This window comes from Brachycentrus maculatus, unplaced genomic scaffold (assembly GCF_059751285.1).
Source record: "Brachycentrus maculatus isolate JH-2025_06_01 unplaced genomic scaffold, ASM5975128v1 h1tg000166l, whole genome shotgun sequence".
In the NCBI taxonomy this organism is placed as follows: domain Eukaryota; kingdom Metazoa; phylum Arthropoda; class Insecta; order Trichoptera; family Brachycentridae; genus Brachycentrus; species Brachycentrus maculatus.
The window spans coordinates 1,161,954-1,177,623 of NW_028280919.1; the positions used below are offsets into that span (position 1 = coordinate 1,161,954).

Here is a 15,670-nt window from a genome sequence, read left to right on the forward strand (position 1 = left end):
GACAAGTCCAGCGCTTCGTTACAAGTCCAGGGTGATATCAAATAAATATAACAGTGAAAAATCACTAATATTCATTTTCACCCTTTTGGGAATCGAACGTGGAACCTCCAGCATGGTAGCTAGTATCTAACTTATCTATAAGTTAATAAAAGGTTTAAAAAAATATATATACCTAAGGTAATGAATGGTAATAATTGAACAAAAATGTTGAATAGTTTATTGCTGTACGAAAAATACTTTGTAAGAAAATATTAACCATGTGCCAGAGTGGGAATTCAAATAACCCTTGTACACATGACAAGAGACATCCCATGTATCTCAAGACATATATTGCATGTATTTCAGCTTGAAAACTTATTTATGTATTATCTAGGAGGCAGTGATTATTTGTACCAACCACAATCTGCAAAATTCTGGTATATTTAGAAGAGCGTAATTCTTGATGCAGTGTCAACATTAAAAGGTCCTTGAAATAAGTCTACGTACATGCACTATAATATAACTCTTGATGTGCTTTAACTCCTGCAATCTTTGATTATCCTTTTCTGTCTTTAAAGGCAGACAAACATTGACGTCAGAAGGTTTTGAGCAATTGACATTTTTTCTTATCTAACATAGAAATTATTTATTTCAATTGTTGAATAACAAACATTGTTTTATATTATAACTATGAATTCATAGTAATAATATAAGTTAGGAGAAATATTTTTGCTTGTTAGATTCTTCCATGTCAACATCATGTAAGTTTTTATGAATGAAAGATTTAGACTAAAAAATATGGCGATTAAAATAATTTCTTATGTGTTGAGATATAGATAAAAAATGTTGAGATAAATATTGAGTGTAAGGGCGTTCGTCCATTACACAGATTTTTACCATCCAGCACGTCAGTTAGCGTTTTAAAACGACGATTGGCTTGGATTGGATTGTGCTTTTGTCCATTTTTTTTTCGGATCAGTGGATCAGTGCTCTTGATCGGTGCGTGAACATGTTGCGCGTAAATTCGATCACTCTAAACTGTCGTAGTCGCTTTCATTTTTCAAAACCGGACTGCCGGACGGTCAAATTTCGGGTAGTGGACAATCGCCCTAATAGTATAAAAATCATAAATTTGGGAATATAATTTTGAGTTAGATCATTCATAGTTGGCCCAAATTGTCAACATTTAGGGCATTCATATTCTTCTGTTATAATTTGAAAGGGTTATTGTAATTATTTATCAAAAACTTACCGGTATTTTACTAGACTTGAGGAACTCGAGCAAGGCTTCTAATGATCCTAGGGTGGACGCCTGGACATAGACTCCTCTATCTGATAGTTTGATACTCGACAGAGCTGACTTCAGATCTTTGGCGACTTCCTCCCTAAATTATCATAAGAAAAAAAAAAAAACACAAGCTTAATGGCTACTGGATTGCAGTTTAGGATTTTTAGAAATTAAACAATTGAATTATTATATGCACAACTTACGTCACCCATCAAAAGCCAAAGAAAAATACTATGTCACTTTCTACATTCAACTCCAATAAAAAAAAAGTAACAAAAAAAGGATTAAATAAATGATCATATTTAAAAAAAAATTAACAGGGTTTAAAAGTTTTTTTTATACCACAAATCTGTTCCTGTTATTTTGATACAAAACTAATAAAATTAAGGTTTAGTCACATGTAAGGAAACATAATTTTTATTCAACCAATAAAGTGGCAAACAAACATTAGAGAATTAAAGAAATACATATGCATGAAGAGGTAAGTATGGACCAAAATTATTATTGAAAAACACATTCGGTTATAATTTTTTAGCATATGAGTCGTGAGTGCCTATAATTTACTAGTGATAATGGTGATTTGAGGGAAGGGTATAGGAATGAAAATCTCATTCATGAAAAGGTTAAACTTTTAACGCCATAACTGAAAACTGCCAATAATTGAGTAATGAATCAGAATTCAGAATCCAAATATAAGAAGTGAAATTTAATTTATGTATGTAATTGATTTGCCAGTCACTTTGTAGTATACATCCATTTGTAATTTAAAATTTACCTAGTAAATACCACAATTTCTTAAAATCCATTGGGATACGTGATTCAATGCATTCAGCATCATTATTTATATATGGTATTTGATAATGATAATAATTATATTGAAAAACGTGTCCTAATAGATTATATTTTATTTATTGTTTCGGCATTAACTTTGTGGTAAGACATGTTACAATGATTAAAGAAAACACTTCGTTTTTTACCACTTGAGTTTTATTATAGACTACATGTTTCAGAAGTTAAACTTCCATCATTCAGGTCTGTATAATAACAGTAGTTATTATACAGACCTGAATGATGGAAGTTTAACTTCTGAAACATGTAGTCTATAATAAAACTCAAGTGGTAAAAAACGAAGTGTTTTCTTTAATCATTCTAATAGATTATAAGTAATTGTAGTTGTTTTAAAAAGAAGAAAATTTAATTTAAAAAAGTGAAATTGAGTTATTAGAAATGAGAAATAACATGTATAAACAAAATGTATGTTTTTAAATAAACCTAAGCATGGTATAAAAAATTCTTCCGGATTATAAACCATCATTATATGATCTGGGTCATTAATGCTCATCGCCAATGCAAACCGAAACATGATTTAGCCGTTTGGTAAGTTGCCAAATTACATCACTGACATTTATCTAAACATTCTGCCTGACAAAGCGTAAATGGGCAATTTGCACAGTTCATATTTTAGAAAACTTCAGTTACCTTAAAATCTCAACTTCATCAGGTTTATGCGCGACTAGAAGATTGAGTCCTGCGACAGCCTTCTCTAGATCCTTGGCGGCGATCTTAACACCCTGGGCTGCTGTTATCTCTTTATATTCAATGTATGCATTCTAAAAAATTAATATATTTTATATGCATAAAAAAAACTGTGGCAGTTGAATTTTACAGATCATTTGAAAACTGCGTTCAGAGATGAGTTGCATGCTAATTAATAAAAACATTTTTTAAAAAAATATATAAATCTTTGCTTACTTTAACCCTAAGTTCCTTCATTGGTTGTGGCATGAGGAGAGATCTAATTTGTGTGACTATGGGTCCGTCTGTACCCGCTAAAACTATAGTGTCGCCTTCTCTTAACATTCCATTAATCAAGATGGCATCAATGGTTGTCCCGAGGCCAGGAATTGCTTTGACCTAAAGAACAAATGATAAATTTATAGACGTCATATATACAATGGAGGGAATGAATTGCGTGCCACAGATAATATTTTTTACTTTTAAAAATCTATATTTTCAAACGCAAATAACTCTTAAAACAATAACGGTATTTAAAACTTAAATAAGGTCAGATTTATGTTGAGTCAGTAACTGACTTCAAACACAAAGCAAGTCAGTGTTGATTCGGTACTGCTATCGTATAAATTGATTTCACATTGATACAGCGCTGTTGCGTCAGTGATGACGGTATTTATTTTCTCGTATGCATTCCCAATGTTTATTTTCAAAGTCAGTCCGCTCCCAAGGCGCATCAGCGTTTCTGACAAAGTCTAAACACCAAAACCAGTATTTACAATGATTAAAGAAAACACTTGTTATTATACAGACCTGAATGATGGAAGTTTAACTTCTGAAACATGTAGTCTATAATAAAACTCAGGTGGTAAAAAACAAGTGATTTCTTTAATCATTGTAACATGTCTTACCACAAAGTAAATGCCGAAACAATAAATAAAATATAAAACCAGTAGTTGTTAAGTCACTGAATCAGTGTTGTAGGGTGTCCAACACTGTCGTTTATCCACGGTATCGTTTATCTACATCCTTACCCAAAATCGTTTCTTTTTATATAAGGATATCTCTTCTTCTAACATATCTGTTATCTAATGTGAACTCTTCTAATAGCAAAAGGGAAACATTTTTCAACAAATAATTGACTTCAATCAAACTCTGTCCTTTTCGAAAATTCATTTTTTCTCACTAACTTCAATAGCATATGGGCACGGTGTCAGTCAGCAGTCAGTTCTTGGTGCCAGTACCGACGTCAGTAACTGACTCAATGTAAATCAGCCTCAATTCACAATACATAATTTGAGTTTGTCAAAATATTTATTTACAAATGCTGGTTTTCGCTCTACTTAGGAAATAAATGTTCACACTATTCCACAGAATAAACTGTATGAAAGATTGCAAACAAGGTAACTCAAAATACATAGCAGAACAAAGAGTATGTACGTCACATTTAACAATGTGTGCGTCTCTGTGTCCTGCTCACAAGTCCAGATGTTTGCCTGTTTATTCACACACAAAAAAAACTAATAGCACGGTAAAGTGTATGTTGCTCACTCCTTTCAAGAATATCATAAATCAAAAATCATCGATTTTCAGTTGTGCATGTTTTCGGAATGCCCAGAAAATATACTATATCCCAGCAAAAGAGACATATTTTTAACTTTATCCATATTTACCCACTACAGGGCAGAAAATGTTGTTTTTGCATTTTGAAGAAAAGGTATGGTTTAATTATTTTTTTAAATATACTAAATATTTTTCAAATGGAGAAAAAACCTTCAGGTTTTACCTAAAATGATCTGTTGCACAGTAAAAAGTTCAATTAGTGGCTTGATATTTATTTTTAAAACATTGTGTTATATTTTTAAACTTTAAAAACATTCTCCTGAAAATCAAGTTTTTTGATTTATGCCGTTCTTGAAACGAGGAGTGAGCGATGTGTTTAAAGGCAGAAAATACATCCAATAACATTAAAAAAAATTATGTACGTGGTTATGAATTTATTTGGAATGATTTGTGTGATTTACCTCAAGAACAGTGGCCTGAAGTGAGTGTGAGAAGAGCAGTCGTTTGTGGAGTAAGTTCTCACAGGATTGTATGATGAGGGCCAGAAGGTTCCCCATGCCTTCTCCAGTGACGGCGGAAGTAGGCACCAGGGACACATAAGTCTTTATGTCAGGACTCTCGTAAAACAGAGCGGCGTTCAAACCCTGAAACACATCAAGTGAAATTTTCAATATAAATAACATACTCAAACGAAGGGTGCACATCAGAAATGGGATGGTATCATACACGGTTACACAGAATAGTGTCATTTTTTTTATTAAAAAAAAACATACTTTAAAAAAAAAAAATTGTTTGTCATAATATAAATATAAGCAGGGCTTTTTTTTCTTGCAACGCGGTGGAACGGTGTTCCAGCAATTTTTTTTTTAATAATTAATTTTACGAAACAATGTTTGCGCTTATGTAATTACAATCTATATTTATATAATATAATTATATAAATATAGATTAATATAATTCGTCAAAATGATGATGGAGTGTATGTCAGGACAGAAGAGTGTGGCGTTCCATCTTTTCTGCCTACCCCTGCGGAGAAACGGCGTGATGGTGGTAGTAGTAGTAATAGTAGTAGTAGTCAAAATGATAAAATATGGTATTGTAATGAATACTAAAATGATTTTTGAATATTTATTTTTTTAGTAAAAAGTTTGATAAAGAGAGTTGCGGGACCTTTTTTGTATAATGAAAGAGCCCTGAATTTAAGTATGTATTTAATGTAATCGAGCCACAAATATTGAATCCGAATTATATCAAACAAATTGTCAGTATAATACAAAACATTTTTTTTAATGACCTTATTCCTAATTCAAATAAGTGATAAATCTCTGATCTGGTTTCATTTCCATAGAGAATATTTTTTCTGTTTTTATTTTTCCAATTTCAGTTCGAATTTTGTTCTCCATAAAGAAAATTGCTTTCTAAAAATCATTCACCTTCATTTTGAATTCCGTATGATTCAAAATGTGTCAAATATAAAATACGACATTTCACAGTCATCATCGAGGTTTAACTATGAGCAATTTAAAATCAATTTTTCTTGCTTCAATTTATCAAGTTGACAGAATGGGGAAGCGAACAAATTAAATTTAGACTTAAGAAAGTCTACAACGCGAGCACAAGTAAATACCTGATAAAGTTTCAACATTTAATCAAATAAACGATAAATAATTAATAAATAAAACAAGGTATGAAGATAAGTCCCACCTGTTCTGCAAATTGCAGGATAACCTCCTTGGTCCGGGTTTCAAACTCGTTTTGTGTATTGGTGTGCTGCGACTTAATGATGTCCTTTACATCCTTCCTCTGTGCGCTCTGCCAGTCATATAGCCTGTCGATCTTGTTCAACGCAACTATGAAAGGAGTCTTCTTGGCTTTTAATAGGTTAAGTGATTCTATAGTCTGAGGTTCGAGTCCGTGCATGATATCAACAACCTGAAAAGTGATAAGAAAAAAATATTTTATACATTGTATTTATATATCAAGCCTCTATTTTAGAGGCTTGTCTGCAGGTAGGATAGTAAGGATAAGAAATATAGAAGTGAAAACTTTAACCCTCATTACCACCATACATGCATCAAATTTAAACAGCGTTATCTTATTTGTTAATTATGTGAAGGCAAAGTGGTCCGTTCTGAGCTTCAGACGCCAATACAAGGCGATATTAAATAAATATACAAGTGAATAATCATTTGAAACTAGGACTTCCAGCACAGTAGTCAAACACGCTAACCACTACAATATTGAGGTGGACAGTTATAAAATGTTGATAGACAGAAAATATTTGTACGCCAAGTGATTGCAAAAAAATTGCATGACTTTGTGAGGATTTAAAATGACAATGAGTTAAATGAAACACTATGAAAACATAATCGTGAATAAAGATAATCTTTATAATTTTTTTACATACATTTACATTTTTTTCCTGTGTAGTTCTTTTTTAAGAAGCATAAATATCATTTTTTACTTGTATAATTGCATAAAGAATCATTAAATTGGTTGATATTTAAGATATTGCATTTTTATTGAATACCATTTATAAAAATATTTAAAAAAACACACCTTACCATCCATTGTTTACTTTGTGTAATACCACATTCAAAAATTAAAAAAAATGTCGTATTACACAAAGTACACAATGGATGGTAAGGAGAGTGTTTTATTACCATACCACAAAGTCATCAATGCTAGTAAAATACAAAATATGAATACCATATTTTTAAAAAAATCTACAAACACTATATCTGAAGCAATTTATATAAATACTTGCTAAATAAGCATTGAGCTAAACCGGTTATGAATTAACTAAAAAAATACTGTAAAGTGCAAGTCGATCAAAATGTAAATATTTACCATTTTTATTTTGTTTGATACGAAACTTGCAAATCATCAAATAATTTTAAATCTGTTAATATTGACATATTGTTTTTAAAGCACAGCAAAACTGTTTGTTTTACAATTAAAAAATGGGTCCCTATTTCGCTCACTGCTTTCAACAACGTCATATATAAAAAATCATAAACATTCAGTTATGCATGTTTTGAATGCCCATAAAATGTAATATATATCAGCAAAAGCGGCATATTTAAAACTTTATATTTACCTACTACATACAGGGCAGAAAGTGTTGTTTTTGCATTTTGAAGAAAAGGTATTGTTTAATTATTTTTTTAAATATACTAAGTATTTTTCAAATGGAGAAAAAACCTTCAGGTTTTACCTAAAAAGATCTGTTGCACAGTAAAAAGTTCAATAAGTGGCTTGATACTTATTTTTAATACATTTCATTATATTCTTAAACTTTAAAACTTTAAAAACGATCTCCTGAAAAATCAAGTTATTCGATATATGAAGTTGTTGAAAGGAGTGAGCGATATATGAAATATCATAATTCAACTTACCAAAATAGCAATATCACACAGTGATGAACCTCTGCTCCTGAGATTACTAAAGGACTCGTGACCAGGTGTATCAATAATCAACAGTCCGGGTATTTTAAATTCTATTTGATTAACCTGCAATCCGAAAAAATGTTTTTTTTTTTATTTTTAAATATTTTTTTCAAAGGAATAACCCGCAAAGCCCCTACATTGAGAGACTTGTTTGCAGGTAGGATAGGGAAAGTAAATGTGAAAAATACATCACAAACACCCAGAGCAATTGAACAAAAATATTTCATTATTTCATTTTGCAATTGGTGGGAATCGAACACGCGATGCCAGTTTCGCAGTCGAGCGTCGCCACGCTACGCCGCGGCGGCTGTCATATATAAACCAATATCTCGGAAAGAATGTACTTTAACCAAAACCATATCAATAACATGTTATTATTGGCAACTACATACTGGGCTTTTAAATGAAGAAATTAGTTTATTTTCCAGTGATGAAACTAATATTTCGGCTAATGGTGTTGGCATCAGCAAAAAGACCCCAAAATATTCATTGCCCACTTCTGATACATTTCAATTATTATCCAAACAATCCCAAATCCTTACCCCTTTAACATGTCTAGTTTGATCTTTGATATTTTCAATGGGAACATTGGTGGCACCGATCTGTTGCGTGATTCCTCCAGCCTCTCCGTCTTGAACGTTGGTTTTCCTAAGTTTATCTAGGATCTTGGTTTTTCCAGTATCTACATGCCCCAATACACACACGATGGCTGCTCTCATCACCGTAGAACACTTGTTGGCTTCATTTTCTTCTTGGCGTTTCTTAAATTATACATACAACAAAATTTGTAGTTAAAATTCTAACATAGTGATTCAGGTTCATGATACATATGTAAAAAAAATGCAGAGGAAATGAATGCTGAAAGGTTGGTAAAACGTACATATTTACGCAGCAAATGCATGATGCAGTTAAAAGTAATCCGGTCCTGTATAAAACAGTCCTAGACACAATAAAATAACTTAAAATTTTATACCAAGTACCACTATAATATAAAAAGAATATTCAATAATACACTTTTTACTTCATGTTTATTTTTTTTCCCTTGAAATACATGCATACTGAAATCAATTTTTTGTAGAAAGCTCACGGGGAAAGTTATATGGTCATACCATCCATGATTGCCTGACTCATAAAAAAATTAATTCATCTAACTACTATTGTAAAATGTGCCCCCGATACCATAAAACACAGTGAGGACACATTATTTTAAACTTTAAGTAATATTCTTATAATCTCCTTTATAGTTCACTGTTCAATTCATCTTCAACTAAGCAAGAGTTGCTAATACCCAATTTAAACTCTGCCTTGTCCTTTCAACCTATATAAACCCGATGTACTTTGACTAACATCCATAGTGCATGTCAGACCTCGGCCCTAAGTGCATGTTTGTTCTGCAATCCCTAGTGCATGTTAGTCATCGGGTCGACCAAAATCGCATGATCGCAAAAATGCATTTTTTAAACATTTTATGTAATTATAAATGTGAATAGTGCCTATGGTAGTGATGTGTAGTATTGTTTGCATGCTTTGTAGTGATTGTCCTGACAAAGAGACGGGTATGTCTTTAAACCGGTAGACAAAAGATTTCTGTGAGTGGTTATATATTAATATTACTAACATTTTTGTAAAAAAAATATATAAAAGTTTAAATTGTAACTATTTGTAGGAAGAAATAAATAAAATAAGAAAAAAAAACATTGCAATGTATACCTTCATCCTTTGTTTAGCCTTTTCCCATTGTTTCGCCTGTTCTGACTCCTCTTCCGACTCTTCTTCAGAGCTGTCTTCATTATCGGATCCACTGGAGTCACTGGTAGGCTTCTGGGCAGTCCCAGCATCAGCCGTCTTAGCACCTTCTTCATTGTCCGAAGAAGATGACTCCGCATCCCAAGAGTCCTTGATCTGTTCTTCATTTTTGGCATCGCTCTCTTTGCCGAGTTCAGTCTGAAAATGGTCAGCGAGAAAATACATATATATCTCTTACTTCGTATTGGCAATTGCTGGAAGTTTTCACTTGCGATCACACATAATCTAAACCTAAGAAAGAGCATCACATTTTTGTGTTTGTTATAATCTCAAAAATCATTCATTTTATTTATGATATATTATGGAAGTCTGAGATTAAATATTAAATAAATTGTGGAAACTAAAAATGATATAAATATTTTTTGGGCATTACTGGGGTTATCACATAACTGCGGACAGATTAAATTATCACTCTCGTATTTGAAAAAACCAATGTGTCGAACATTCAAGCACTTGATTTTTTGGAAATTGTATTTATTCAATATCAAAGTGCCTTAGATAAAATAAAAGTGAATTAAAAATAGGGATGTGACCGATGCGTAACTGTTAATTTTTCATACACCCAATTGGAATGGTATTTGTTACTTTTCTCGGATTATATTTCTTTCCAACCTAAGTTTTTACGTCAATTATATTAGGAGCTACAAATACATTCTTTATAGCTAAATTTGTAAATGATTTAAATCAGTGATTCCCAAAGTGGTCTATATCGACCCCCAGGGTTCTATGACAACTTGCAAGGGGTCTATGTTTTAATTTGAATTTAAAATATAAATGTATAAAACCTAACATGTGTGGTTCAAAGTGAGTAACACTACATATACCGGCTGTCAAAAATACATTTGAAGTTAATGAATTTGATAAAAATCAATATCAGGTAAGGCAAGGGGTCTACGAGATAAAAGAGTTTGGGAACCTCTGATTTAAATAATTGAATTCTTAAATCGAATAAAGTAACTTCTTTTAAATGAGTAGATTTTTTCGATTTGATTACCAATGTGTAGTTGGAAGCGACATCTAGCGAGATTTTTGTGAAGATTTTTTTCTAAATTTTTATAAGAGAATTTGTTTTGGTTGGATACAACATTCTTTCTGAAATATTATAATTTTTTTTTATTTTTGTTTATATTCTGTGATGGGTTAAGCAGTTCTCAGTTTAGCCGTATCGTATTTCGACTTCTTGGTATTGATTTGCCTGAGCCAAATATATTTCTGTATCTGTTTTTATTGACTAACCGGAGCGGTGTTCGGGCAGTCTTGTTTCGACTGTTTGGTGACGTATTTCTTGCACCGGCGAATTTTTTTGGCAAAGATTGACTGTTAAGTGGTTTAAGAAACGTGATTTTTGTACAAGAAAACAACAATTAAGTAAAATGAATAATTATTACAATGGCATACCTTTGAGTCCACAATTTTAACATTCACTTGGTTAGGGTCTTGGGAAGCACTTTGATCGCCCGATATTTGTTTTTTGAGTTTGTTAGGTTTCACTCTTGTCCCCAGCCTGGGTTTCCTCTCTTGCTGTTCTATACCAATCTCACCTCCTTGCTCCTTGAGAGATTCGATCATAGCTAATGCCCTAGCCTTGTCAGCTTTTTGTTTGGGCGTAAGGAATTTTCCTTCAGCCTTTAGTTTGTCTTTTCGCTCCTTTTCTTTTTTCTTTTTGCGGTCCTTCTTTTCTTTCTCGAGCCGCAAGAGTTCAAGACGCTGCTCTTCCCTTTCTTCTTCTAACCTGATACGTTCTTCTTCTTCTCGCTGGAGTCTTTCTTCTTCCTCTTTTAGTTTCTTCAAAGCTTCCTGCATGGCCACTATGGCTTTTTTCGCAGGTTTCTTGCCTTTTTCTTCGGGTTCTTTTTTCTCTCCTTTCTTTTTTTTCTTTTTCTTATCTGTAATTTCATCTTCCCCTTCAGCTTCTCCCGTTGGTTCAGTGTGCACAGCCTCAGGGTCCGTTTGTTCAGTCTTTTCAGTATCTACTGGAATCGGAGTGGCTTCTTTTTTGGGAGCCGCTTCTTGCTTTTTAGTAGCTTGCTTCTTTTGTTTCTCTCTTTCTTTCTTTTCCTTTTTCTTTTGAGCAGCGGACTTAACAGTGGACGTTTCTTCCTGTTCATCATTATCCTCATTGTCTTTTTCTAATGGCTCGGTTTCTTTCGCAGTCTTTTCTTCTTTAGTGGCTTCCTTGGGCGGCTCTGGTGGTTTTTCTACACTCGGAGGAGGCTTCTTACCGCTGTATTCCATTTCGAGCTCAGCGAGAACTTTATCAAGATCTTCGTCCGAATCACCCTTTTTCTTCTTTGCCTTTTTTCCCTTCTTACCGGCTTGCTCTTTGGGAGCTTCTTTAGGCGGAGGTGGCGCTTTCTTTTGTACAACTTTAGGCTGTTCTTCTTCTGACTCACTTTCTTCATCCGAACTTGCTTCAGATTGCTCGGATTCATCCATTAGTAAAAGAGCGAACCCGCCTTTTTTAGCAGGTGCCTTAGATTTACTTTTGGTAGGTTTTTCATCTTCAGATTCAGAATCACTTGCGGATGAAGATTCCTCTGTAAATAATAAAAATAAAATGTAAAACATATAACCTCATCGATTTATGTTCTTGGGAAACAATACTTTTTATAAATAAGATTCTTTTTTTTATTTTTTCTTATGCTGTCCCCTTTTGGAGGTTGGTTGTCATTATGATGACTCTCATCTTATTGACAGCCGCACAAAGCAGTTATGTTAAGCTGCACCTCTCAGGTTTAAATTAAAGAATTCTCCAAGATAGAATAAGAATTGCTAGGATCAGGGAAATATGCGAGATTGAAGATGTCGTTAGGTGGGGAAGGCAACGAAGGAGACATTGGTATGCACATGTGAGGAGAATATAACCATCCAGACTCCCCCCCATCGCACTGTACGGCCAATCCCACGGTAGACGACTCCCGGGTAGACCACCAAAGAGATGGATCGACAGCTGGGAATCGACAGCGCCGGAGGCTTATCCCTCTTAAAAACAGGCCACAAGGCCTACACCAAGAAGAAGAAGAAGAAGAGAATCACATTTTTCAAATATAAAAATTTTAAAAAAAAAATGATTACTATACATTTGTTCTAAAGATGTGTTAGATACATTATTTTTAGATATAAGTTATATATTTTTAGGAATAAGAGATATATCGCTCACTCCTTTCAACAACGTCATAAATCAAAAATTGTCCATTTTCAGTTATGCATGTTTTCGGAATGCCTAGAAAATGAACTATATCCCAGCAAAAGAGGCATATTTTTAACTTAATGTTTACCCGCTACAGGTCAAAAAGTGTTGTTTTTGCATTTTGAAGAAAATGTATTGTTTAATTATTTTTTTAAATATACTAAATATTTTTCAAATGGAGAAAAAACCTTCAGGTTTTACCTAAAAAGATCTGTTGCACAGTAAAAAGTTCAATAAGTGGCTTGATATTTATTTTTAATACATTGTATTATATTTTTAAACTTTAAAAACGTTCTCCTGAAAAATAAAGTTTTTTGATTTATGACGTTCTTGAAAGGAGTGAGCGATATGTGTATCTCACCATCGCTAATGACAACTTTCTTCTTAGGGTTTTTCTTATTTCCTATGTCAAGTTTCTTGATATCCTTAGTAACATTTGCAACTTTTTTATCTTCCTTTTTCTTCTTTTTATCAAATTTCTTGTTGCCAGTATTTTCCTCTTCATCGCTCAACTCTGACTCTTCGATTTTCGACCTTTTTGAAAAAACAGACAATACTTTGAAAATGTACTAGAAATTAAATTCTGCTCATGCTTATTATTATAATTAGTTTAAAAAGGATCGCTGCTCGAAAGATGGAGATCAATAATGAAATGGGTCAAATCAAATGCATTTAACTCTTTACGCACAATTGATAAATAGTTTGCAACACTTTTGATGTTTACCGTACATTTGCCACACAGTTGACATTCATGGAAAAAATTCCAAAAAAATAACCATTCATAGTTACAATATGACGTTGGGCTATGTTTAACCTTTCCCTTCCGGTGCCAAAATAAAAAGCGCGTCCCGGTGTAGGGTAGTCACTACACAATAAAAAATTAGCAATTTTAAATCGGAAAAATACAGACATTCATAGCTAATCCCCTTAATTAATTATAAATAAAGTAAATAACTGTAATAATTTAGATTTATTTGCTGAAAACATTAAAAAACCATCTGGCAGCGCTCACTCTTGTTGAAAACTCGAGTGCTACTGCCGCTAACCCGCTAGCTAGCCAGAGAACATTGAGCTTTGAGCTCCTCACGCTTGCACAGTGCATTTAGCAAGAGTGAGATGCGAATATAGTGTCTACCTAACCTTACCTAACCCGCTAGCTAGTCAGAGAACATTGAGCTTTGAGCTCCTCACGCTTGCACAGTGCATGTATGCAAGAGTGAGATGTGAATATAGTGTCTACCTAACCTTACCTAACCCGCTAGCTAGTCAGAGAACATTGAACTTTGAGCTCCTCACGCTTGCATAGTGCAAGTATGCAAGAGTGAGATGCGAATATAGTGTTTTGGTTCCCGCACACTCTTCACACGCTGTTAATACGTGAATTTGTTTCCGATATTCACAAAATACCTCCGATGTACCTGATAAATTCTGATTATTATTAATATTATTTTTTAAATCAATGCGTATGTTATGGAGGAATACCTCAAATCTTGGCCTTGTATTTATTATATTTATAGAGATATTATGGTTATTAGATGTGTACAAGGTAAACAACACCAGGAAGGGAGAGTTAATATTGGTGATCGCCATAATCAGACGAAACTTATTGTCGCTTGCGACACATGTTACGATAATAATTTGAGAATTTGTTTACGGGAAAGAATGAGATGCATAATAAACATGATTATTTAAGAGTATATTTTGTAAATTGTGGCAGTTTCTTCTAAGATTCAGTGATAAAATTATTACCTAAAATCTAAATGGTTTGTATTCTTACATATCTGATATTTCAAATAAAAAAAGTGTTTGAAATACAGTGATCGTGATAGGTATCCAATTGGAAGACATCGATAAATTATTGTAAAAATTCAAATTGCAATTATTATCAAAAGAAATAATAGACACCTAATATAATACATTGCAAAAATATTTTTAAATTAATCAATAAAACAGAATCAAGTAAAAGACCTAAGTACACAAAAAAACAGCTGTAGACTTTAATTTGATTCATGTATTTAATTTTCTGAAATAACCTTGGCACTTAAAGTCAAAATAACTGATCTTGGCAGACAATAAAATAAACCTATCAATTTTAATACGGGAAATGAACTATAGTTCTTCAGATACTAGTTACAAAATCATGTACACATATACATTCTATCATAACCTTAAATATAATAAATTGATTTTAACATACTTTAACTTCGCTTTTGATTTGGACGCTGGCTCCTTCACACCAGTTGCGACTTCTAATTCAGCTTCACTATCCCTAAAATATAATATCATTTAAATATTGACTGATGACATTTCACAGATTTTGGGTTACATATTGTACAATATTTACGTACCCCTCGTCGTCTTTAGATCCCTTCCTTACTTTTTTTGGTTTCCCCATTATAAGAAAATATTTTTGCTAAATTTTAACAATAATGAAAGTAATCACTGATAGATTTATATATATTGAATTATTCTAAAACACCGTGTCATAACCAAGCACACTTGCCGGATTTCAATTTCCCGATGACTTCTATTGCATATGTCAAGATTTCCAAATGCGCAGCACTCTCAATGCTTTTTATTTCTTACCTACCCATTGATAGTAAATAAAATAAACGGGGTTATATGTAACATATTTTATTTATGTATTATTATACTTTTATTTTTAAAATAAACGAAAATATTTAAAAAACAATAAAGTTTGTAATTGGATAATATTTAAAAAAATATTGTATCAATTACATGGTACTCATGGTAATAAATGAAATAAAAAATGATGTAAGAAATTAAATTTATTTTGAATTTTATTTATTAAAAAAAAAGTAAAAAAAAATAAAATACGGAAAATGCATAAACCAGTTATGTTTATTCTTAATGTAAAATAAA

At 32.5% G+C, this 15,670-nt stretch overlaps 1 protein-coding gene across 1 annotated transcript in view; it reads right to left on the minus strand.

Annotated features, from left to right (window-relative positions):
• eIF5B (eukaryotic translation initiation factor 5B) overlaps window positions 1-15,316 on the minus strand; it is a 165,776-nt gene extending 150,460 nt beyond the window's left edge. Inside the window, exons 1-12 of the mRNA XM_088261796.1 lie at window positions 15,136-15,316; window positions 14,985-15,056; window positions 13,149-13,321; window positions 10,996-12,134; window positions 9,502-9,735; window positions 8,334-8,552; window positions 7,741-7,854; window positions 6,047-6,274; window positions 4,804-4,986; window positions 3,020-3,181; window positions 2,747-2,877; window positions 1,232-1,364 (exon numbers count right to left, since the gene is read on the minus strand). Of these exons, the coding sequence (XP_088117922.1) occupies window positions 1,232-1,364; window positions 2,747-2,877; window positions 3,020-3,181; window positions 4,804-4,986; window positions 6,047-6,274; window positions 7,741-7,854; window positions 8,334-8,552; window positions 9,502-9,735; window positions 10,996-12,134; window positions 13,149-13,321; window positions 14,985-15,056; window positions 15,136-15,182 (2,835 nt within the window). The 5' untranslated portion in view covers window positions 15,183-15,316. The remainder of the gene's footprint in view (window positions 1-1,231; window positions 1,365-2,746; window positions 2,878-3,019; window positions 3,182-4,803; window positions 4,987-6,046; window positions 6,275-7,740; window positions 7,855-8,333; window positions 8,553-9,501; window positions 9,736-10,995; window positions 12,135-13,148; window positions 13,322-14,984; window positions 15,057-15,135) is intronic.
• Window positions 15,317-15,670: the final 354 nt, after the last annotated feature.